This window comes from Meleagris gallopavo, chromosome Z, assembly GCF_905368555.1.
Source record: "Meleagris gallopavo chromosome Z, MGAL_WU_HG_1.1, whole genome shotgun sequence".
NCBI lineage: Eukaryota > Metazoa > Chordata > Aves > Galliformes > Phasianidae > Meleagris > Meleagris gallopavo.
This window is the reverse complement of record NC_139435.1, coordinates 7,389,191-7,413,507: the sequence shown is the minus strand read 5'-3', so window position 1 is coordinate 7,413,507 and position 24,317 is coordinate 7,389,191. Positions and strand designations below refer to the sequence as shown.

Here is a 24,317-nt window from a genome sequence, read left to right as displayed (position 1 = left end):
TCCCTTCTCAGTGGAAGTCTCTCTGGTGCATTAAAACAACAATAAAAAAATCCAGCCTGCACCCTACTGTTACTTACATCCTTCTGCATGTGCTCCCAAAGGTATTTCAAATACCCAATGACTCTGGAAGAAAATATTTAAATCTTTATTAAAATACTATTAAGCATTTAACAGGGTGGCTTCATCTTCCTGAAGACCATACAAACATTTGCAAAAGACTCACAACATCCCTGTGAGGTAGGTTGGTCTTATGTAATTATGTGAGCATTTCATAAATAAAAAAAATGCTGTTATTTAAATAATCAACTCTTATTTGGAGATGGTGACTTTTATTTCCCTGCTTAGACATAAAACATGCTACCAGGTGGTTACAGCATATTTAAGAGGACAAACCAGCACATGAAAGTAATGGAAATGGATGCAACTGAACATTAAAAATCAGTGTGCTAAAGTGCAGTTCTACCCTGAAAACATCCAGTACAGAAAACCAAGGGGTCCTCCTGGCTCACAGGACTCTGCTGCCCTTCGTCAGCATTTCCCACAAAAGGAGGAAGTGGAGAAAACGAAGGACCGTGCAGGTTCTGATTGCTGGCAGGCTAATTGGAAAGGACATCATATAGACATCACTATCTGAAAAGAAATGGTACAAAGGCTAAGAAGTGGTCTGAACTGTAGAGCAAGTGTCTCTAGGCCAAGACAGAGACACGGAAGCCCTGGGCTACTCTTCAGTGTAAATCAGAGCAGAAGTTGGAAGGAGCGCAGGAAATGTAGAGTATGAGTCTGTCTGAAGTGGAAGATATTTCTTTGTTCTGTGGGTTCCAGCCTGCTCCCATAGCATGCAAGGTCAGGACACTTACTTTGAAAGGAAATGATAGAAATATACTCTGCAATTCAGCATAAGTGATTTGTTAAAGTAACAGTGACTTACGTTTACTTTCATTTCATTGCTGTAGTTATACAGGAATAACAGGTTCCCTACAGAGCAGTGACATCAAGGGCTTCTTCATGCCCTTTGAAAAGTACATACTGCAAGCAGGAGGGAATTAAATCAATGTCTCAAGGTTTGTTATCCAAGTTGCCTGGAAATACACCCCTCCCATGAAGGGTCCAGAGGGCAAGGTGTGTGAGGAGTGGCTGAGGTCCCTTGGTTGGTTCAGTCCAGTGCAGAGGAGCTCAGGGAAGCCCTGATGGCTTGCAGCTCCTCACAGGGAGCAGATGGCATGGAGCTGTGTCAGGGAAGGGGCAAATGGGTGTTAGAAAAGGTTCTTCGCCAGAAGGTGGTGAGCATGGAACAGGCTCCCCAGGGTAGTGGTCATGGCACTAAGTGTGACGGAGCTCAAGAAGTGTCATCATCGATATGGCTGAGTTTTGGGTGGTCCTGCGTAGAACCAGGTGTTGGAGTTCATGATCCTTCCAACTTGGGGTACTCTATGATTCTGTGATTCTATGGTTATATTTCATGCAAATCCTGCATCCTATTCACACAAATGGAGCTTGTTTGAACCACTGAGATTCTGCATCAGAAAACATCAAAGCTTCTTGCTTTTTTCAGGGTCAGATCTGTGGGTCTCGCTTCCTTGAAGAATTTCCAGTTAGTGAGGAAGTCTTGGTAGAGGGCATATTAGTGTTGCTCTTTTGGACACCTGCTGGCTGGGAGGGTTGTTTCTTTTTCATCACTGGAGTTTTGTTCTTGCTTTTAAATATCTTATTGGGGTCCAGCTTGTTTACAAAGGAATCAGCTTCTTCAGAGAGAAGAGTTGTGTTGATTGTTATGGGTTTATACATGTTAAACCATTGCTGAAAGACAGGATGGTGGAGAAGGAGTAAGTTAAATATCAAACTATAATTATACATTTTCTGCCTGTTTCTTCTCATCCTAGTGCCCTGATTTTAATCATAATCCGCATACCAATTTGCAGTTTACAGGACTGTGCAAAGTGCCTTCTGATAGGGATACAGCCTTGGAGCTGCCTCACATTCCAGACAAGGAAGAGGAGAACCAGAAACAAACCTAACACTATTTTTCCTGCAGTGTAATTCCTATCAAGAGCAACTCTTAATCATCATAACACTTAAATCATAAAAGGAAAAGCAAAGGGAGGAGATGAAATAGGACACTTTTATCTAAGCTCAGAGAAGCAGAGAAGATTAAAAGCCTGGAATGAAAAAGTGCTCATGAAATATAAACTAGCTGCACTTCTCAAAAGATAGCCTGCCTCACTCTCTTCTTACATATGATATATATATTTTTAAACTCTTGACACAAAGAATTTTGTGTTTGTTTCTCTTCAGCCTGATTTAATGTTTAGAAGTGACCACAAGATTTTTTTTTTTTGTTCCCATATGTCCCACAATTATGCCCTGAAGATCCTACATCTCAGTGCTTTTCCTATCAGTTTTCCATTGATGAAGTCATGAAATAAAACTGCAGGGGTTAAAGTATTACAAATCTGAGACCATCCTCACTGAATTATTTAAGAAGATAAACAGAAGATCAATACCAAATGTAAATAGCAATTTGTTCATATACTGCTTTATGGCAAAGGGCTTTAATATACTATCCCTAAAGACCTTTACAAATGATAAGGATTTAAACTAACAAAGGCTGCAAATGATTAGAGAGTATACGAATAATTTTGCTAAGTTTTGCAAATACACTGAATATAATGGAATATTCTAGCAAGAAAACTACAAAAAGGCAGAGCACAGACAAATGCTAATATACTGTGCACACAGCCCTGACCACAAGGTAGTGCACAGTATGATAGGGAAGATACCAGAAATGCAAGGGAACAAACTGATAGAAGGGAATTCAACAGCGATTTTAGCAAATAATTTTGATGCACACACAGGACTGAGGCAGGCAACATGAGTCATGCTGGTAACATAGCTGTCATGTGTGGGTTAAGTGCAGGACACTCAACAAGGTCTGCCAGGCCTTGCCAGCATGCAGTGTATCAGCTCACACAAGGTGGAAGCTGAGTTAAGGCTGAAAGCCCAGTCAAGCACAGAAGAATAAACAAGAACCTCTAAGCGGGCTACTGGCAGAACAGGATTGCTATTTTAATAGTATAGAGGGTCTGGACTGGTCGGTACTTGGAGTTCTCTTCTGTGATTGCTGGCATTTACTCTTCTGGGCACCATTTTTTATCAAGGTATCCCTTTGCAACTGATGAGGATAGGAGAAGAATTGATATTCTTTGCTAGGCTGAAGTTGATAGTTCTCTGGGCTTCTGTCTAATGTATGCCTAGACTTCCCTCTTCACCTAGTTAGCAGTGGGATCTTGTTTGGTGCTATGCCTAGAAAGCTGATCTAGACAAATAGCACTTAGACAAATAATTTTACATCTCCGCTAGCAATCATGGAAATGGACACTAGCCTCCGAAGCCAGAAAGCAAGCACTTAACTAGCTACCACCACCTGTTAAAAGAGGTGAAAGGCAGAGATCAATTAAGGTGAGAAAAGTATACTTAACACCATGTTAGTGAATTTAGTAATGTAAATGACTGCTAACCTGGTAGGAGGGAAGGGCTCATGGCCCCTCCCATGGCTCACTAGGGAGGTCTAGTTAAGCCTACACACTGTCAAAGATTGAAAAATGTTTTTCCAATCTATAATTAACACAAAATGCTGACAAGCTGGATTCTACTGTCTTACCTTGGCTTGAGGACTGACTCCATAGCTGGTGAAGGCATACTGCCACTGTGGCAGACCCAGGTGAGTGATGAGCAGGCGATAGTAGGCTGTGAAGGATTTGGTGAGGAAATGCCAATACAGAGCTCTGTCTAGGAACCATATTTCTGTGTCTGGGGATACAACTAGAACCATACAAGCAGAAACCACATAGTGATATGAGATCAATCCCTGACCCACTGTCAAGTGGGAGACAAAACATAGTTACGGAAAAGGCTGCACCTTTTAAAACCCAGCATCCCTGACTAACACAGATGATTATCCACAAGGAGAGTGGTTTAATGGATAAGAGCTTGATGTCTGAAGAAATCCTGATTCCTCTCCCAGGATCACATAATAGCCATTACCATCACTTTCCCCATTGTAAAACCTATGCAATCCTACTTCTATCTAGCTGGGACTGACACTCTACATTTAACATCCTCAGACAACAGCAACTTCGTAATGTAATTTTAAGGCATTACCATGGCCAACATTTATCTATCCCACAAAATATAAACAACTAACTCAGCTGTTGGTCATCTAGATTACTGAGTAAAGTCCAGAACTCATGGGACAGTGTATTCTGCCAACAAAAACACATTTTACAAAATCTCGTAACAGTGATCAAACATTTCTCTGGTGGCAAAAACCTTTGAAGAAACCACCATCAGATTACCAGCATAAAAATAAGTGATTCTACTTGGAAAATGGAGACACTGAATGCTGTCAATTAAACACAGTCTCCTACGCTGACATCAGCAGCAGTAAACAACACTCCTTCCCCTTGTTCAGGTTATCCATTGCATGGACTGAAATCACTACCACTGAAAGCAAGATGACAAGCAGTAAGTTTCTGCCCTGAAAGTTAAAGTCATATCCAATTAAAAACATAAGATAACAAACAAAGGCTTTTCTAAGGAACAGGTATACCACAATTGCACAATCCCACACCGTGTACATGCATGTACACACACACCTACTGACCTGTGCACTCTGACAGATGACAGCTACGTTATAAGAGACTTGCATGTTCCACTGATCCCTGATTGAAAGCAACTTTTCTGTTATGCTTTAGAAAGCATAGCTCATCTCATGTCTTTTGTTCTGCCTTTCAGCCTTTCCCCAGCAAATTTTGACCTGCTTGGGAGGTCTGCATGCACATTCAAGGAGACTGAAACCGTCTAAATCGGCCTGACAAAGATTAGGACCTCTCTGTCATCCATCCTTTGCTTCTAAGCACTTTTTTATTAAAACATAAATGAATTGTTCTGAGACATGTAAGTCACCAGATATATGTTAGCAGCTGAAAGTCTAGCTCACTGCATTGTTTCAACATATTTGTCTGTCAGTTATATGTGAGGGCTTTCCTATTTCAGTATACAATTACACTATGCATGAGAACTATTAAGTTACAACTTAGATTTGAATTTTAAAAGGAGGGAAAGCATTATCTCCAACTAAGCCACTGTAAGACTTAGCCACTGAGTTCAGCAGAGGCTGGATGTCTCAGTAAATGTCCATCTATAAACTGCAAAGAAGGTCAAAATTTCATGATTCTATGCATATGCCTCCCAGATACAATCTGCAAAAAAAGATGGATAACTTTTCTCTTGTCAGTCTTACCTGGTTTAGTGCGCTTATAAACAAGACAAACTTTCCCATTCCCATTGCATGGGTCTAATTCAAAAATAAGACTACGAGAATCAAAGTGTGGTTTCTCTGGTTTGTCTTCATTACCTGAAAGCAAAAAAAAAAAATCTTGAAACATGTTTGAGAAACTATGTGTCAGCTGCAGTCTATTCATTTAGCAGTTGTTAGTAAATTAGCTGAGAAAGAACTAAACTAGACCATTATATTTATACTTCTTGGAAAGGACTATATTCAGATAGAGGTCTGAATATAATCAAGGTTTCAATAGGAAAACAGAATCAGAATCAGATGGCTGAAGAAGACATTAAGCTGCCCTATAGTCCTTTCCTGGCATAATGTAGGATCAGCTTTATGGATGTCAGCCGATAGGTATGTTATCATTTCTTAACAATCTCCAGTGCTCAAATAATTTCCATGCAGCTAAATGCACTGTTACCACTTAGAAGTTTTGCTCACACTGATCTTGAATCTTTTTTCCTACAATTGAAGTCCATTATTTCATTCAACCCACCTTCCTTTTTTCTGGCCCCATCTTATTTTCTGAAGAATATTCTTTTTCTGTCTATTCTGTCTATTCTTCTTCTCTTGACAGAAGACCTTGATGAACTTGAAAACATATATTTCTTCACACCTTCAGTGTGACATCAGCCTCTTTCTCAGCAGCCAAATGTTCTGATTCTCACTCAACTTCTGGCCCAAGACCAACTCAGAGCCTTTCTACAGGCCCATTTTAGAACTGTGCAGCTGTAAACTCTTGTGGTATAGAGTTTTGAATTTTAATGCTTCTGAGTAAGAAGAGGAGCAGAAGAGTTGTACTCTTCAAAAGAGCACTCCATGAAAATCAGAAGCACTTGTAAGTACATCAATGAAAGTCTTTGAGTCTAAATAGTTAAAAATGTAAAAAGGGGAAAAGGCAGAACAGGAGAACAGACAGACTCTTAAAAGCAAATGAAAATAATATTAGTGATTGAGAGTTAACAATCCCCAACAGATTCATGGGTACACAGCATGTAGGTCTACATTTGAAAGTTCTAGGGGATTAAAAGAATATAAATTATGGTCCAGCAGACACAAAAAAACATCTGTTGCCATGCAGGTGCTGTATTGTAACATTAACACAAAAGGAAGAAAGCAGAGCACTTGCTCTATCCTGTTAACAGCACCTTACCCTCCTCATCTGTGTCATCTTCCAGGTCAGCAAGAGATGGTGCATTAGGCACGGTGTACATGGAGGAACCTCCAAGCCGACAAAGCCTCGAGATACTATTAATCACCATGGAGCCCAGGGGTACTGGGGTATCTGCAATGAAACAGATCATCAAGTACATCCAGTACCAGGACAGCACAGAACACATTGCTTTTTCTCCAAACATACACTCAAGTCCTGCATTTTGGTCATAACAACCCCACACAACCCTACAGGCTGGGGGAGGAGTGGCTGGAAAGCTGCCTGACAGAAAGGGATATCAGGAATGGTGGTGAGCAGGACCAGGGAAGTCATCCTGCCCCTGTAGCCGGCATTGGTGAGGCCTCACCTCGAGTGATGTGTTCAGCTTTGGGGACCTCAGTACAGAAAGGACATTGAGGTGCTGGAGCAGGTCCAAAGAAGGGCAGCAAGGTAAAGGGCTTGGAGAATATTGCCTACGAGGAGAGACTGAAGGAACTGGGGCTGTTTAGTCTGGGGAAAAGGAGGCTGAGGGGAGACCTTATTGCTCTCTTCCAATACCTGAAAGGTGCTTACAGTGACAGTGGGGTTGGTCTCTTCTCACTGGTGACAGGTGACAGGATGAGGGGAAATGGCCTCAAGTTGCTCCAGGGGAGGTTTAGGTTGGACATCAGGAAACACTTCTTTACAGAAAGGGTTGTTAAGCACTGGAATAGGCTCCCCAGGGAGGTAGTTGAGTCACCATCCATGGATGTGTTTAAAAATCATTTGGATGTGGTGCTCAGGGACATGTTTTGGTGGAGGGTTGTTAGAGTTAGGGTTGATTGATTGTGTACTGGTTGGACTCACTGATCTTTAAGGTCTTTTCCAACCTGAGTGATTCTATGATTCTAAGCTCCTCTAAGAGATGGGGATCCCAGCAAGCCTATGTACAATTAACAAAGTTGGGCTTCAGGGGAGGAAAAAAAAAAGGCATTTTCAAACACACCAGGTCAGCATCTCCTGCCTCACTGCAAAATAAAGGAAATTTCAACTCAGAGACCTTTATTTGCTCTAATTTGGAACAAATCTAATTTCTGTAATTCATTACAGAAAAGAAACTGCTATTCATGCCACATCTTGGTGCTGTGCACATATGAGAACTGCACTGCAGACTAGATCTGTGCTGCAGCTGCTAGTCCACTCCTGTGAAATTGGTTATTGAAAATCTTAGCTAGTAACTTTCAGCTCCACACAGCAGTTTTTTTTGCTGCTGCCCTTGCTACAAGGAACCACCCCTTCACATACTACTAGACAGACTGTTTTCTTCCACCTCATGCATCCTTCTAAGCTCCTCCCTAAAACAGATTTTCATCAGGGTTACGGCATGTTCGTGTTCTTGAGAGAATGGTAAGGACTTGCCACTAGTCAGAAGCATGCCATTTGGCCACACAGCAGTATGAAGGGCTTCAGAAAGCACAGACGGATGTTTGTTTAAACAGAACAGTTGTGGACCTTCTTGGACTCTTGAAACTTGTGTGCTCTGAAAGCCAGATTCTTCAGTGGTCACAACGCACTAAAACCCACTTGAAATACGATGGGACTTCAGTGCAGGTGTCACAGCCCTGGTATCCCACTTCCTCAGGAAAATCACCATATTAAACTGTGCGACCTCTGCTCAGGTGCATGACTGAGTTGGGCTTCTATTAACCCAGAAAGAGAATTATGTGAGAATTGTATCTTCCACTTTAGTTGTATAGGGTAAAAAGGCAAAGAAGATAGTCTTTTGCAACTGGTCTTTCTGCTTTTCTCTTTCGGGCTCAGTCAGATAGCTTCAGCAGATCAATTTTCCTCAGATTACGGTCACCAGATGGAGCGGAGAGACATGGAAGATATTAATGTGAAGACAGTAATGTGAAGAACTTTCTACAGCACTCATTATGGTTCGTAATCCAATGAGTAATGCACATACTTATGTGACAGTGAAGGACAGTTCCCTCCCAATATCAAAGAAGTAGAAAAAGAGAGAGGGATTATGCTGTCAGCACAAAGTCCTCATTCTGACCTTTTATTCAGTTTGCCACTTTAAAATGAGTGCACACTTCAGGTCATCTGGATTGTATATACATATACTTTCAATGAGAAAGAGGCATTTTCTGTGGGTCACTCTTCTTACTGCTTTTTGATAGGATAACTATCCTGGATAGATCTAGGATAGATCTAGATCTATGCTAGATCTGCTTCTCTCTCCAAGAACTACAAAGAGAGTCTAGATTTAAAAAACATACCTAAATTTGGATGTTGACAGATGGCCAATGTAATATAGAATAGTTTTTATCATAAAGCCTTGTTTGGTTTTGAGACTGTGTTTGGCATTTGTCTCTTTTGCACAAGTTCAGTATATGCAAACAGCAGTTTTTGCCCTGGTGCATCAGTACAGAACTTTCGGTGTTTTTCCCCATCAAGATATTTCTAAAACAGCCTACAATCCAATGCAGATCTGCAATCACTTATTAAATCAGAGATCAGTTTTCCAGTGACTGATGAAGCTGCTAGGTAGAAGCAGACAATTCAATTTTTTTTCCAAGTTAAGGAATGGTGCTAGTTTTTCATTCAAACAGACTGCAAAAAGAAAGTTTGAGACTAAAGAGATTCTGCAAAGGAAGGATTATCTGCAAGATATAAGGGCATCAGCTGAAACAAACACATGCACTTACCATCAACTTTTACACTCCAAGTCATCTGGAAGCCATCAGTCATCAGATAGAAGTTCTTTAAATCCTCTGGCAATATGCAGGCATTTTTCTGCAAATCAAAAGAGGCTTTAAATGTTACGGGGAAATGCAGAACATGCCTCAAACCCAAAGAGCAACTAAATATTGGTACAGAAATAGTTGCCACCAAGTGTTCTGCTCAGCTCCTAGATGACTCAAATCAGGCCAAGTATTTCAATCTAAACCTGGCAGAAAACTGCACATTTCTTGAGACCATGCTATACTATCAACAAAGATGTAGAGGGAAAATTCCACAATGAACAGTTCGTCATTGTAAGATCATTACAGGACTGTTTCCCAACTGAGACAATATACTAAATGTCTTTCCAGGATCAGAGGTACAAGGACATGTTTGTTTTCATATATATATGTCTTACAAGAATAGAGTTGCATTTTAAGTGAAATCAGACTAAACCTACCCATTCTACTAAATCATGTATAATAATAGCACAGTGACTCTTTTCTTCAAAGGGCTTTCAGTTCCAGGCAGGTGAGAGGAGAACAAATTCAATAGCAGCCCATAGTCAGGCAGATTTCACATTTCATTTAACAGTAAATGTGCAGACACACAAACAGTCAGACTCAGAAATGCCCCAGCCTGGTTTCATCCCACCACACTTTGGCACTGGGCTGGGGCTCCTAAGAATGCTTTCTCCTGAGCCAACTGCAAAAGGAGCAATTGCAGCATTAAGAGTGCTTCTAAAAGCCAGGATCCTTCTGTACATATCGAGGTTGTAGAAGGAGCCTGTCTTAGCTCAGACTCTTAAGCTAAACAACATATATGAAAAAGAAAGGATAAAGGCTTAATCTTCAGAATAACTAAAAGTCTATCAGACCTATAGCCAATTGCAGGGACTGCTCCTGGAAACAGGTGTGGGTGCAGATCCTTCACTCCCACTGATGCAAAATGGAACAGTACAGAAGCAAGTCAGTTTTAAAAAGATAAGCAACACAGATGACTAAAGGAGTTACTGGCTGCTTTGCTGTTGTTTGAGTGAAAAAAAGAGATCAAAAAAGATTGAAGGGAGTTTACACTTAAAATGTCTTCAAACTCAAGACTCCAAGAGAGAATCAGACCCCAAAATTCAAAAGAGTTTAATAATTAGAAGTATTAAAATATAATACTGGTAGCTGTGGCTTTGTCTTGCTGAATCTTTAAAAGTTCCAATGATACAGGTCCCACCAGCCTCTGTATTAATTTCTCCAAGGGCTGCATTACCCTCATTGAGAAAAAGGTTTTCTAATTGCAGGTTAAATCTCCAAGCTGCAACTTGTGATCATTCTCCCTTTTCAGTCCCAATGCTATTAAATCTTCTCAATGACACAAATAAGCCCTTCAGGAGATAAACCCTCATTAATCCAGAAGGACAGACAACTTCTTTAAAACAGAGGTCTGAGACATGTATATAGCTACAGGATTCAGGTGGCCGCATTTTACCAGGAAAAGAAATAAATAATATGAAATCTGCCACAGTGTATCTAGTGACTTAAGTACTTTTGTGACAGGATTTTCAGCCTTTTCCAAAAATGATTTACTTCTTTCATTTATCCAGTTTAAAAGATATCCTGTTGGATGTGGCCTGGTCTTTATGCAGTGAATTTGACACTCAAACAAGAAAGTATGAAATTACAAACTTTAAGAGCATTAAGGTCAGCTGTGTTGTCCTCTGTATATAAAGCTTATCCTAGCACAGATCCAGATGTTATTCAAGTAGGATTCACAGCTTAGCCTCAGAGGCCTTGACAAGTTTTAGAGCAGCTATAGAATTGCTTTGGAGAAAGCAGAGGTGTCATATAGCTTTCTAGCATTCCCTCTGCTGAGACTGGATTTGTAATGAGAGATTGTGATAAAGATTGTTCCCCATGTATATAGCCTGCACACATCCAGTTGTCCGCCTGGATTTTGACTCAATGCCTCTATCCAACACGACCTACTTCCCAGCTGTACATACTGATTTCAGGTTATTATGGACTGGCACAGGGAAGGACAGGTCCCCTGACCTTCTCCTGACCATATTCCTTCCCAGGATCTGGGCAGCCCTTCTGCTTCTTAAATCATAGTCATACAGAATCATAGAATCAAAGAATAATTTGGGTTTCAAGGAAACTTTAAGACCATCTAGTTCCAACCCCCTACTATAGGCAGGGGCACCACTTGCTAGACTAGGTTACTCAGAGCCCCATCCAGCCTGGCCTTGAATGCTTCCAGAAAGGGGGCATCCATAACCTTTCTGGGCAACCTGTTCCAGTGTCTCACCACCCTCACAGTAAAGAACTTCTTCCTCTTTTGTAGTCTTAATCAAGCCTCTTCCAATTTAAAACCGTATCCTCTCATCCTGTCGCTATAAGCCCTTATAAAAAGTCTCTCCCTGGCTTTCCTGTAGGCTCCCTTTAGTTACTGGAAGGTTACAATGTCTCCTTGAAGCCTTCTCTTCTGCAGGCTGAAGAGCCCCAGCTCTGCCTCTTTCTTGTGTTGGGGGCTGCAGAACTCCAGACGGGGTCTCAAGAGAGCAGAGCAGAGGGGCAGAATCACCTCCCTCGACCTGCTGGTCTCACTTCTCTTGATGTAACCCAGCATATGGTTGGCCCTTTGGGCTGCAACCGCACATTGCCAGCGTATGTTGAGTCTTTCATTAGTCAGTACCCCCAAATCCTTCTCCTCAAGCCATTCTCTGTCTAACCTGTATCTGTGCTTGAGACTGCTCCAACCCAGGTGCAGGATGTTGCACTTGGCCTTGTTGAACTTCACAAGGTTGGCATGGACCCACATCTCCAGCCTGCTCAGGTCCCTCTAGATAGCACCCTTTTCCTGCAGCGTGTCAACTGCACCTCTCTGCTTGGTGTTGTCTGCAAACCTGCTGAGGGTGCACTACTTTCCATGCCACCTACAAAGAATAGCATCGGTCCCAACACTGATCCCTGAGTTGTTACAGTTCCTGTCCTCTAAACTCTGGCACGGACACAGTGCGGGAGCCTCTAACCCACCCACAACTTTCGATCCCGCATGCTAAATAATGTACTTTTCAGGCATATCCATTCATGCCTACAGACTACTTATGGTAAGTCCCAGATACTAATGACTTTGCAGCTTACAAGTAGGCAGTGTGCTTTACTTGGCCCATTAGCAGCCCAGTTACTAACACAGTGCTTTCCTAGCCCAGTTTCAGAAAATCTCCAAAGATGAGTACTGCAGAAACTTTGTTTTGAGAAGAACTTACTGTCATTTGATGAGAGTCCGCTGATGGCCAAGGGCCTGGTGGTAAGTTTGAGAACATTACTAAACCACATGGACATATCTGAAGTTCTTCAAATGCCTTTAGCAACACACCTTATTCTTTGGGTTCTTCTCAGTTCTAAATATTTATTATTTCATGCTGCACTTTCACCACTTCTAATTCCAAGTTGTGTCTGCAAGAACAGCGCCTACGTTTAAAACTACAAAAAAAAAAAAAAGAAAATACGACAGACCTGCTACAAAGAGTACAAATGTTTACACATTTAACATCCCACTCCTCAATTCTGTACTGACCTACCTCAGCAGTAAAAACACATAGGAGAACAGCTCCCTTGACTTCAGTGGGTGTTCTCCTGTAAGCAGGTGAACTACATCAATTGGAATGACTGGTCCCTGCATAAAAGTCATGTCTAGGAAGGCATTCTGTTCTGAATTTTCCTTTTCTGGAAGGCAAGAACAGTGTGTGCGTGTTTTTACAACTTTATTTTTGGATTCTCCTAAATAAGTCCTCTTGGATGACACTCCAAATGGTGCTTGAAAATGCTGTGCAAATCTGGGGCCCATATAAGCCCAAAAATCTTTATTAGTACCTATCTCTTCCATCTGACAGAGAGAACTGACCAATACGTCACACTGTGCTTAGCCACATGACTTCAAAACAGTGATTTTCTGACAGTAGAGTCAGATAAATAATCCACTATTAAATATAAAAAATAGGCTTTCTTTCAGGAAGCTGCACTCCCTCTGATTAACTGGAGTTTCCAGGATGGTGTTCTCCAAACTTGTAAAATACAATATTCCTAATAACTTGCCAGAAAGGGCTTAACCATAGCCCTGGGGAGCAGCTGTTTTTTTCCCAGTCATCTGGTTACACTCATCTGCTCATAAAACAGAATATCCCAAATGACCAATACGATGTGTGAGGTCTCTTTCTTTTGGTTATTGTTCCATAATATCCTCAAATAGTCTCCCAGCAAAGCATAGTCCATAGGCAGACAGTATTACAAACAGGGAAGAAGGCTTTGCTTCCAAGAACTGATCAACACTGGATCCAGAGCTAAAATACTACATATATCAATTCACTCAAATCACTACTGAAACAATGCGTCCTAAGCAAATATCCTAAAAAAATGTTCATCAATCAAATCATATTGCTCTAGACAGGCTTCTCCAAAAATCTGTATGAATATTACCCTACTTCCTGGGAGAGAAAGAAGGGACTTCTGCAGCTTCACAGGGCTTCCAAAAGACACAACACATCTGCAGCCACTTTTTTCTCTGCCTGTTATCAGGCAGATTCATGACTGGACTACGCAAGCTGTCAAGGTGTCCAGGGGAATATCTGTAACATACTGAGATATTCTTGTTTACCTTTTGTACCTTTTATTCAAGTGTGGCTTCCAGCCTCCTTGGATTTTCAACCCCTACTACTTATGAAAAGGCATAGGGCTGGAGTGGGCCCAATTCCCTGCTCAGAGAACATGATTTGTAAAATGGTGTTGCGTAGCCTCTACTTTATATCAGAATATCATAAGGCTCCCCAAGATGAGAATGCTGTGTCCGAATCACCTACTGCGATCAAAAGGTTTCCAACTGTTCCCTATTAGGCAGCTTGAGGAAATACACTTGTCTTGTGTGCCAGTTCTGCTGGATTCACTTTCCCAACTCTCACCTCCAGTATTATAAGGCAGATTCAAGGCTGGCAGAGTCTGTGTTCCTGGGTGTCACGGACTGCAAGTCCACCTAATGCTCTTGGAGAGCACTGCAAAAAGATGGAAAGAAAGGCCTTTGTGGATGTTTGCATCCACATACAGATCTTTGAGTCAAAATGAGATATGGTAGACATGCTGAGGAAGATGCCTACAAGTACCAGGAACAACCACCTCAGTTCCCACTGAGACTGATCTGAAGTTTCTGAATTGTCTGGTAGCCTAAGACAGTAAAGTCCCAGACTACCTGAGGCCTTTTTTTTCTTTGTTAACAAAGTGTATAAGAAGAAACAAAAAAAAGTCAACTAGAGTTAGAGAATATCAATGTTCCAACAGCTTACTGGGCAAGGATCACTAAGAACAAGTTGACAGCAGTTTGGACACTACGTAAAGCCAATTATAAAGACAGGCAAAATTACCCCTTTCATTTTGTATGGTTTGCTCAGGTGTGGAGCTCTGGGACCCTCAGCTCCTAACAAATACAAATTTGTATTTTTGAAAAGCAAAACAATGAGCCGAGTGACTTATTTCTAATCTGGTTGAAGCAAAAAGAAAATTTAGAACAGACTCTGTCACTGCAGATACCAGAGTGTCTCCTAGATACAATTTAGTATAATGGCTGCTTCTACAAACTGCACATGGAGGATAGCAAGGCAGTTGCCAATCTAATTTTAGGAGTGGCAACTGATTCATAACAAGATACACAGTTACTAACAGTGGCATTCCAGTGGCCTAAAAACTGTCTTTACTCTCCCTTCTACTGCTAGTCTCACTTTCTTTGGGAAAAGATAACATCTTGGCAGCTATGAAACATTAGGAAACATGAAAAAAATTACCTGCTTTCACTAAAATATTTTGAAGTACTGTAAGTTCTAAGGGAAGTGATGTTACCCATGCAAATATTTGATGAACACATATCTCAAATATTTCTGCGAGTGTGTAGATTTAAAAAAATATCCAAGATTATTGATCTCAGATGTTCTTTTCCAAGCTGTGTCTACAAAAGCCTTGGAAAAATCTCTTCTGCTCTCCTGCTGTCTTACTGCACTGTAACCTGACATAAAGCTTGCTTTCCCCTGTGGCACTCCTGGCACTGACTGGCTGTGATAAGACTTTAAAAATTCCATCATTATAGTCAGTTAAATACTAGTACAAATCAGGCACAGCTCATTTTAATAAACAGAGCTGGGTGAGAGAAGCAATGCAATGCAATGCATGTTGCCAACATTGTTAAAATACAAATTTAATCATTCGTAATTAAATAATTCTAGTTTTCTTATAAGATTTTCTGTATGCTATGGATTCTCTTTTGGCAGAAATGCCTTCCCTCTGCAAAGCTGAAATGAGAATGAAAAAAAAAATGCTTCTAGAAAAATGTAAAGAAAAAAAGTCTTAAAAATAGATCTTTTATTTGGTGAGTTCTCAGTAAAAAAAGAGGACTTTTTGGAGAAAAGAGTACAACTTTGGGAACAGTTTGATCAACCTTCTCTGAATTGCACAAAATATCTTGCAAATATTTTCCTACCAAATAAGTAGAGAGTAGTCAAAAATACAGGCTGTGACAAGATTTAGTTAAAATCTCAGCTACGGAGTAAGCCATTATATGCACAACTGTTGCCACCTAGTGGCTATGAGAAAGCAGGGATGCAAGTGAACAGTATTTATATGCTTGCATTCAGATTCAATTAAGAGGAGCTTGGAGAAAAGCTCATCCTTGAAGAGCCTTGTAAAATGTTGAACAACTGTCATGCAGGACATACTGCAGTTATGTGGACTGTGTTGGCTTCATCTCCAAGCTCAGGAAATACTGGAAAAAATACACTTATCTTTTAACCCAGGAAAGGAGATTTAAATTCTATTAATGCAACTGGAAATGAAAAAAAAAAACAACAGTAAACTCCTTCACTATTGTTAGTCCAGTCCAACTCTATCTACTTAATCTTCAGGTAAAATACAAAAATAAATATTTCTATTAATACATCAACAGTAAGATGAGGGCTAGGGAGAATCTCCATCACTTGTTGGATGCTGAGGGCAACTTGTGATCAAGGATCAGGATAAGGCTGAGGTACTTAATGCCTTCCTTGCCTCAGTCTTTAATAGTAAGACTTGTTACTCCCTGGAAACACAGCCTCTTGCTCTGATACATAGGAATGGGGAACAGAACAGGCCCTGCATGATTCATGATGAGACAGTTTTGGACCTGCTCTGAAATCTGGATGCTCACAAGTCCATGGGGCTGGATGGATTGTACCCTACAGTGCTGAGGGAGTTGGTGGATGTGGTTGCTAAGCCATGCTCCATCATTCTTCAGCAGTTCTGGCTAACTGGGGATGTCCTGGCAGACTGGAGACTGGCAAATGTGATGTTCATCTTCAAAAAGGGCTGGAAAGATGATACTGGTAGCTAGACCTATCAGTCTCACCTTGATGCTATAGAAGGCTATAGAACAGATAGGTAACCTTGGGAACCATCATGGACAAATTAAGGTAAACCAGGGGATCAAGACCAGTCAGCACGGGTTTACGAATGGTAGATCCTGTCTGACAAACCTGATTTCATTCTATGACAAGGTGACCCGCTTAGTGGATGAGGGTCAGGCTGTCGATGTGGTACCAGAACTTCAGTAAGGCCTTTGACACCGTCCCCCATAACATCCTCGGGGAAAAGTAGGCTGCCCACTGTTTGGATGGGCATATGTCCACTGGGTGAAACATTGGTTGGATGGCTGGGCCCAAAGAGTTGTGGTCGATGGAGTTAAATCCACTTTTAGGCCGGTCACGAGCGGCACCCCCCAAGGCTCAGTACTGGGGCCACTCCTATTTAAAATCTTTATTAAGGATATTGATCAGGGGATTGTGTGCATCCTCAGAAGTCTGCACATGATACCAAGTTGGGAGGGAGCATTGATCTGCCTGAGAGGAGAAAGGCCCTACAGAGGGACCTGGACAGACTAGATTGATGTGCCAATATAAACTGTATGAGCTTCAATAGGGCCAAGTGTCAAGTCCTGCATTTTGGTCACAACAACCCCAGGCAACCCTACAGGCTTGGGGAGGAGTGGCTGGAAAGCTGCCTGATGGAAAGGGACCTTGGGGTACTGATGGAAAGTTGGCTGAACATGAGCCAGCAGTGTGCCCTAGTGGCCAAGAAGGCCAATGGCATCCTGGCTTGTATCAGGAATGGTGGTGAGCAGGACCAGGGAAGTCATCCTGCCCCTGTAGCCGGCATTGGTAAGGCCTCACCTCGAGTGATGTGTTCAGCTTTGGGCACATCAGTACAGAAACGACATTGAGGTGCTGGAGCAGGTCCAAAGAAGGGCAGCAAGGTAAAGGGCTTGGAGAATATTGCCTACGAGGAGAGACTGAAGGAACTGGGGCTGTTTAGTCTGAGGAAAAGGAGGCTGAGGGGAGACCTTATTGCTCTCTTCCAATACCTGAAAGGTGCTTACAGTGAGAGCGGGGTTGGTCTCTTCTCACTGGTGACAGGTGACAGGACGAGGGGAAATGGCCTCAAGTTGCACCAGGGGAGGTTTAGGTTGGATATCAGGAAACACTTCTTTACAAAAAGGGTTGTTAAGCACTGGAATAGGCTTCCCAGGGAGGTGGTTGAGTCATCATCTGTGAGTGTGTTTAAAAATCATTTGGATGTGGTGCTCAGGGACATGATTTAGCAGAGGGTTATTAGAGTTCGGGTAGATTGGTTATGTGCTGGTTGGACTTGATGATCTTTAAGGTCTTTTCCAACCTGAGCAATTCTATGATTCCATGATTCATAATTTATTTCCATAATTAATCTATTTTTTCATTAGGGAGAAAAAAGTTGAAGTCTTGTTTTGATAACTTTGAAACAAAGTGTTGGCTGAAGCATTTCAAAGTTTGGTTTTACAAGAATAGTTCAAATTTGGAACAAAACTAAATGGATTTTGAGAATAAGACCACCTGGAAACGAGAACAACAACATATTCTGCAGGGACAGTCATCTCCACTCCACAGAAAAAGGAGTGAACTCCCAGCTCTGTGCTGGCTCACAGCCAGGGTGCTTCTGATTTTCCAGCCCAGTTTCCAGTCCAACCTGAACAAAAGCTAAACAAAATCAGGAATCAGTTCACATGAAGCTGAAAAACCATACATTCCTGCCTGACCACAGTTACTGGCTACTGTACATGTTTTAGTAACTAACACAAGCAAATTACAAATAAGTGACACCAATCAGAACAGGACATTACCAGACCTTGCGCAACATTTTGAAAGAAAACTGTGCACAGCATGGTATTAAAGGGGAAGTTATTTTAGGTGGTGGAAACAAGTGCAGCTTCTGTGATCACGTGTATTCAGGCATAGTCAGAATTCAATGGCAGATGATTCTCTCAGCTCAACTACGTTCCCTCCCAAAGGCCGAAGAGGTACAACCATCTCTTCCCAGAACTAATATTTCTATTTCCCTAGAAATAACTAGAAAACAGTTACTCTCACATGGTCATGGGACTGATAAATGCACGTATGTTCAAAAAAGGGACTTAAATGTCATCTCTGTCTACCAAAGTCCCATGAGAGCTCATGAGCATACAGCCTGGTAGAGTGAAGTCAGCTAATGGGGTGATGAGTTAGCACGTGGACTACAGTCTTCTTGAACAGATACTGGGACATACTCCAAGGAAAAGATTGGGTGTGTAGCCAGAGAGAAAGCGGGGGCTATGAGAAATGGAAGTGACTAGTTGAAAAGAGGAATGGATAATTGGAATGGATTGGGTAGTTCATTAGTAATTTCCAGCTTCAGGCTTTCACCTTTGAAGTCCGTAAGTAAAAAGAGGCTAATTTTGCCCAAAAGTGTGTTGGAGAATGACTTCAGTCCTGAGTCAGAACAATGTCTGGTCTCCATTGAGTCACTACTACTTCTCCTTCGTGGAGATGTTGTTCTGAACATATCCAAGCTGGTGGTATTTCCCTAACAGATCAGGTGCATATGGCAGCCTAAAAACAGAGTAATAACTGATTAAAAAAAGACCAAAAACAAGACAAGAACCAACAACTTGCATCAAACTTACTAACAGGCAGCATCACAAACACAAGATAGCCATTGCATTAGATATTCTCAATGGGCTACTGTACACTCAGACTAAGCTCATTGCAGAATTATCACAAAAATACTCACTTGTTCCCATGAAATAATTGCATGGCGATCAGCTGGCTCCTTTTCCACTAACGTCACATCAGAAACACCTGGTGAAGTCTCTAAAAGGAAAAGAGGAACGTGTTTACAGCTGGCATAGGTGTGACCAAGCACTGTTAGACAGACAATTTTGCAAATTAACCTGAATGACAACTCGGGAAATGGCATTAATAACTGGAGACATTGTGCTTGTGACTGAGCAGTTGCTTTCTCTTGCCTGTAATGTGTGTCTTGACACAAGAATGTCTAGTGCTGCACAAGATGCCACCCTTTGATGGCTGAGATACACATATATACCTTATGCACACACATTACATATACATATATGCATTAAGAAATTAAACAAGTGTGCATCTGCATATATGCATGTACACAACGACATTTTGTATTCAGAGTCTGGTCATTTGCAGATACTTTATTGAAAAATCAACCATGGGTTCCTGGGCAAACTCAAAGTAAAGAATCTCCTCTGTTTGTAAACATGTCCTGTGATTTCAGTTGGGTATGATACGCTCAGCTTGACATAAGATGTTGTGCAGTGTTATTATCAATTTTTAACAACCATAATACACAAAGACAAGTGCATTTCAGTTCTGAGTTTGGGAATCAGAATCTGGTCCTGCTGAAGGGACCTGCATAGGCAAACATCAGTTCTCTGGAATCCCAGCTGGACACATGCAGATCTGTTATGAGCACTGAGCTCATCATTTATAAAAATCATCTGAATATTTTATGAAGAAGAATGCTACATAAATGCAAGATACTAATCTACATGGTGCTATCCTTGCAGGCGTATGACAGTAGAACAGTCTCCCTTGCACTTATTATTTTATAATGTTTTACTTCATCTACAGCCAACCAAAATAGTTCCCACTGACTTCATTCACTTTGGAATGAGTCCAAAAATACTACTTACTTCTTGTTGTGGGAATTGCAAGCCCAGCACACAGGGCTGTAGAGTAGAAATGATCACTATGCAGGGCTTTCAAGACTGGCTCTGCTGTGAAAGTATTGGCTACCAGAGCAGTCACACACATTGTAATTGCTTTCTGATAAAATATACACAGCGCAGTAGACAGGAAAAGACAGGCACCAGAGAGCTTTAGTTTGGTTTTTATCTCCAGAGCTAGGCTTTTAATTCTTACAGTGGTGTTGCCCTTGTCTGCTCTGCTAGCAGAAGAGTAACACTCAGATTAAGGAAGTCTGAACTTTGTTTTAATTTTTTTTTTCTTTTTAAATCGGATAAATAACTTAAAAGACAAAATATAGCATCAGAAAACCAAACTCCAAGTAAAAATAAAAATAGTAGGTCACCTAAGTAATCCTTCCGGCCAATGCCCCAAGACACAGAAGACTCTCTGATGCTTTGCCAAGTTTTACTTCAATCATTGGGTGCCTGCTTGGGGGATCTGCCTCTCACTCAAAAGCCTTTTATACATATTCTCTGTCTAAAGAAGTGTGTGGAATCAATGATCTAACCAGTCTTTTCCTTCTAAGCTATGCAAGTCTCAAAAAAATGCTAAGAGATTATAATAACAGAGTAATTGTTATTTCTATGATCAAAGAAAACAGCAGGGATATTTAATTCATCATACACAAAGGCTCAGCTGGGATGATGGAAAGTTTAATATCCTATCAGTCATAGGAAGATCTCTAAGAATAAGTGAACTGCAACTTCTAAAGAGGTCTAAACCAAATCCAAGATCAAAAGAAAAAAAAACTCCATCTTAAAATCCTGAATGTTATGTTAAAAATACCCTGTGGGTGAACTGAATACCACATTTAACAGATCTGTTTAAGTATAGATGGGAGCTCCATTAAATATTAAGGAGGAAAAAAAGGATAAGTCTGCCATGGGTAGCCTTTTCTTCCAGATGGAAAAAAAAAATAAAATCAGAAGGCCAACTAGGTTAGAGAAAAGATACAGGATAAAGCCTAACTAGTTGAGAGCACTCTTCCCAATTAACTCCTCTGAATGCAGATCACAGTAAAATTAGTCCTGTTTTCTGGAAATTTTATCTGGAAGCTTCAAAAAATGGTTTGCAGTATTAATCTGAAAGACTTGACATAATAATGGTTGAAGGACAAAGCTACAGCAGGAAATCACAGCACTATCAGTTCTTAAACTACTGCTAATACTTTCTGGAAGTTGGATAAACATTCAGGATCTTTGTGGAAATGTCCACATTGTTACATTTTAATGAATAAAGAGGTAAAGGCTGAAGCATAGCCTAGCTCTGGACAGTCCAGAACAGTTAACACCAGCCACTCAGATTTAGTGGGCAAATTCCAGAAAGGCTGATTGCTATTAGTTACAGAAGTTCAGCAAACTGAGTCCTGCTGGAGAGGGAGCAAGATGCTTCTTCCTCTAAAACTATAGCCTCCATAATTCTCCTGACAAATTTCAAACTTTCCAGAGACTTCCATGAAGAACAGGAGTTTGACATACAAACAAACAAGCAAAAAGTCTCTATGTAGAATTTGGTTTCTGAAATGGTACCATGAGCATCTTCATAAAGAAAATCGGGCCTCAAGCTCCCAATTAGTGGACATCCAAAATTTTGTCATTTGAAAGGCATATGTTGAGTTTCATTACACAGTCATGCTTATTTTCTAAAAAAAATATTTGAAAAACTAAAGAGTTTTTAAACCTGACTACTGTTTTTGTGTCATCCAGGCAGAAAGGTATTCATGAGATTCATGTGACACATTAGATTTAAAATAAGGTAACTTCTAGGTCCGTAACCTACTAAGGCTTATTTCTTAATCAGATAGCTTTTGTTCTTTGAAAGAAACAAACTCTGAAAAGACACGTAATGGTTTCCCCAAATTTTCAGTATGGGTAATCTGAATTAGTATGGTGACACAGTTCTCATGTATCACACTACTTCGCTCGGCACAAAATGTGTGAAGTTTCCAGAAGGAATGGACAGATTATAAAAAACAAAAAAACAAAACAAAACAAAACAAACAAAAAAAAACACAACAGAAAAAAGAAAACATTCCAGCAATGGACTAGGGTTTGCACTGCCATCTTGCACAATACACAATGTAGTAAAGGCTAATAATTTTATGAAAAGCCTTGCTAAAGGATGCATTTTCCATGATGTTGATCATCAGTTGTTCTACCTTTTAATGCTCTTGGAATAAAGTGATGGAGAAATTATGAACTCATACTTGGAAAACAAAAAAAACTAAGCAACAAAAGAAAACAAAACCTGAGAATCACAGAATGACTTAAGTTAGAAAAGACCTTAAAGACTATCCAGTTCCAAACCTTCTGCTGTGGGCACAGTTGCCCTCCACCAGCTCAGGCTGCCCAGCCCTCCATCCATCCCCACCTTGAGCACCTCCAGGGATGGAGCATCCACAGCTTCCCAAGGCAGCCTGTGTGAGGGCCTCACCATTCTCTGAGTAATGATTTCTCCCCAGTATCTAACTTAAATCTCCTTTCTTTTACCTTAAAGCCACTGACCTATCACTAAGACACTGAGCAAAAAATTGTTCCCCCTCCTGTTTATACGATCCCTTCAAGCACTGGAAGACTGTGATGAGGTCTCCTTGGAGACTTCTCCAGACTGAACAAGCCAAGCTCCCTCCCTCCTTTTGTAGAAGAGGTGCTTCAGTCCTCTGATCATCTCCATGACCTCCTCTGGACCCGCTCCAACAGTTCCACAATCTTCTTGTGCTGAGGGCCCCAGGCCTGGACACAGTACTCCAGATGAGGCCTCATGAGGGCAGATAGAGGGGACAGTTACTTCTCTTTCCCTGTTTCCAGCCCTCTTTTTATGCACTCCAAGCACTGTTGGTAAGAAGTCCAATCAGAAGTCAGACAAAAAACACTGCACAGAATCTGGGCTCAAAACACTATCCTCACAGATGCCTGTGACAGGAATTTTGCCCTTGTCTTTTAATCTCATTTGTCTGAGAGGCAACCCAAGAACTTTTGTGATTAGTGATAAACTTCGGGTACCTGATCACAGAAGGGCTTAGGTTGGAAGGGTCCTTAAGTTCACGCAGTTCCAAGCCTCTGCTATGGGCTGTTGCCCCCCACCAGATCAGGCAGCCGAGGGCCCTGTCCATCCCAGCCATGGCTGCTTCCAGGGAAGGACTGGAGCACTCTCAGCCTGTGGAACGGCCTCAGCACCCTCTGAGTAAATTATTTCTTCCTGACATCTAACCTACATCTCCGCTCCCTTAGTTTAAAGCAATTCCCTCTTCTCTTACTGCTATCAGACTGTTCAAGAATTTGAACCCCCTTCTGTTTGTAAGCTCCCCTCAAGTACTGGAAGGCCGCAGTGAGGCCTTCCTGAAGCCTTTATCTCTGTCCTACAGTGGAGAAGATGGATTAAATAATGACCCCAGCAACTGTGGGCTTTAAAATCCCCAAGAAAACACTCTGCAAATTGCTGCTTGCAAGGCTCCCGTACTCAAGGCTTGGGGCAAATGCCTGTTTTTCCAGCCACAGGTCTATGCCAGACAGAAGGCCTAACGCCAACATCCTGTACGCGGTTTGATGACAACGAAGCAGGTTTTGTCTGAGGAGCCCGAATTCACCACGCTGAACGCTGGAGCCTCCACGAGCCCAGAGCCCACCTGAAGGCTGTCGAGAAGCCGAAACGCACTCTTCCTTGCAGCCCGCCTTTCCCACTGCCCACCACCCACCGCTGAAGAACCTCTTCCCGGAGCCCACCCGGACCACGCCCCGCTCCCCCGAGCGCTCACCCAGAATCCGCGTCACTCCCAGGGTGAGCTTGTCCAGGTGGGGCCTGATGCCGGCGGAGGGCTTCTCCTCCATCCTCGGCAGGGCGCTGCCCGGCGCCCCTCACACCGCCGAGACGGGTGTGGGCGTGGGTATGTGTGAGTGGGGAAACGCGCGCGTTTGTCCTTCTCCTAGCCCGTAGCATCGCTAGGCCGCGGGGCGCGCTGGGAGCTGTAGTCCTTCCTGCGCAGCCAG

The 24,317-nt window shown here is 41.8% G+C and overlaps 1 protein-coding gene across 2 annotated transcripts; it reads right to left on the bottom strand.

The window, feature by feature from the left end:
- Positions 1–129: 129 nt before the first annotated feature.
- On the bottom strand, positions 130–24,317 carry TPGS2 (tubulin polyglutamylase complex subunit 2). 2 transcript variants are annotated; one of them, XM_010725195.4, is made up of 7 exons: positions 24,086–24,317; positions 19,343–19,422; positions 9,188–9,275; positions 6,495–6,626; positions 5,300–5,413; positions 3,659–3,819; positions 130–1,797 (listed from the first exon to the last, which is right to left on the bottom strand). In XM_010725195.4, the coding sequence occupies exons 1-7, from the start codon at positions 24,156–24,158 to the stop codon at positions 1,555–1,557; spliced, it is 891 nt and encodes a 296-aa protein (XP_010723497.1). In that variant the 5' UTR covers positions 24,159–24,317; the 3' UTR covers positions 130–1,554. The 2 variants fall into 2 exon arrangements, with proteins under 2 accessions (XP_010723497.1, XP_010723498.1); XM_010725196.3 differs by lacking the exon at positions 24,086–24,317 and adding an exon at positions 12,463–12,679 and having other exon boundaries at positions 19,343–19,428.

Bases quoted from the DNA above. Each gene is read 5' to 3' on its own strand.
- TPGS2 (XM_010725195.4), bottom strand. From the start codon at position 24,158: ATGGAGGAGAAGCCCTCCGCCGGCATCAGGCCCCACCTGGACAAGCTC. The intron at 9,276-19,342 runs GTGAGTATTTTT...TTTGATTTGCAG, and splicing joins CAATTATTTCATGGGAACAA to AAAAATGCCTGCATATTGCC. The intron at 1,798-3,658 runs GTAAGACAGTAG...CCTGTCTTTCAG, and splicing joins GAGTCAGTCCTCAAGCCAAG to CAATGGTTTAACATGTATAA.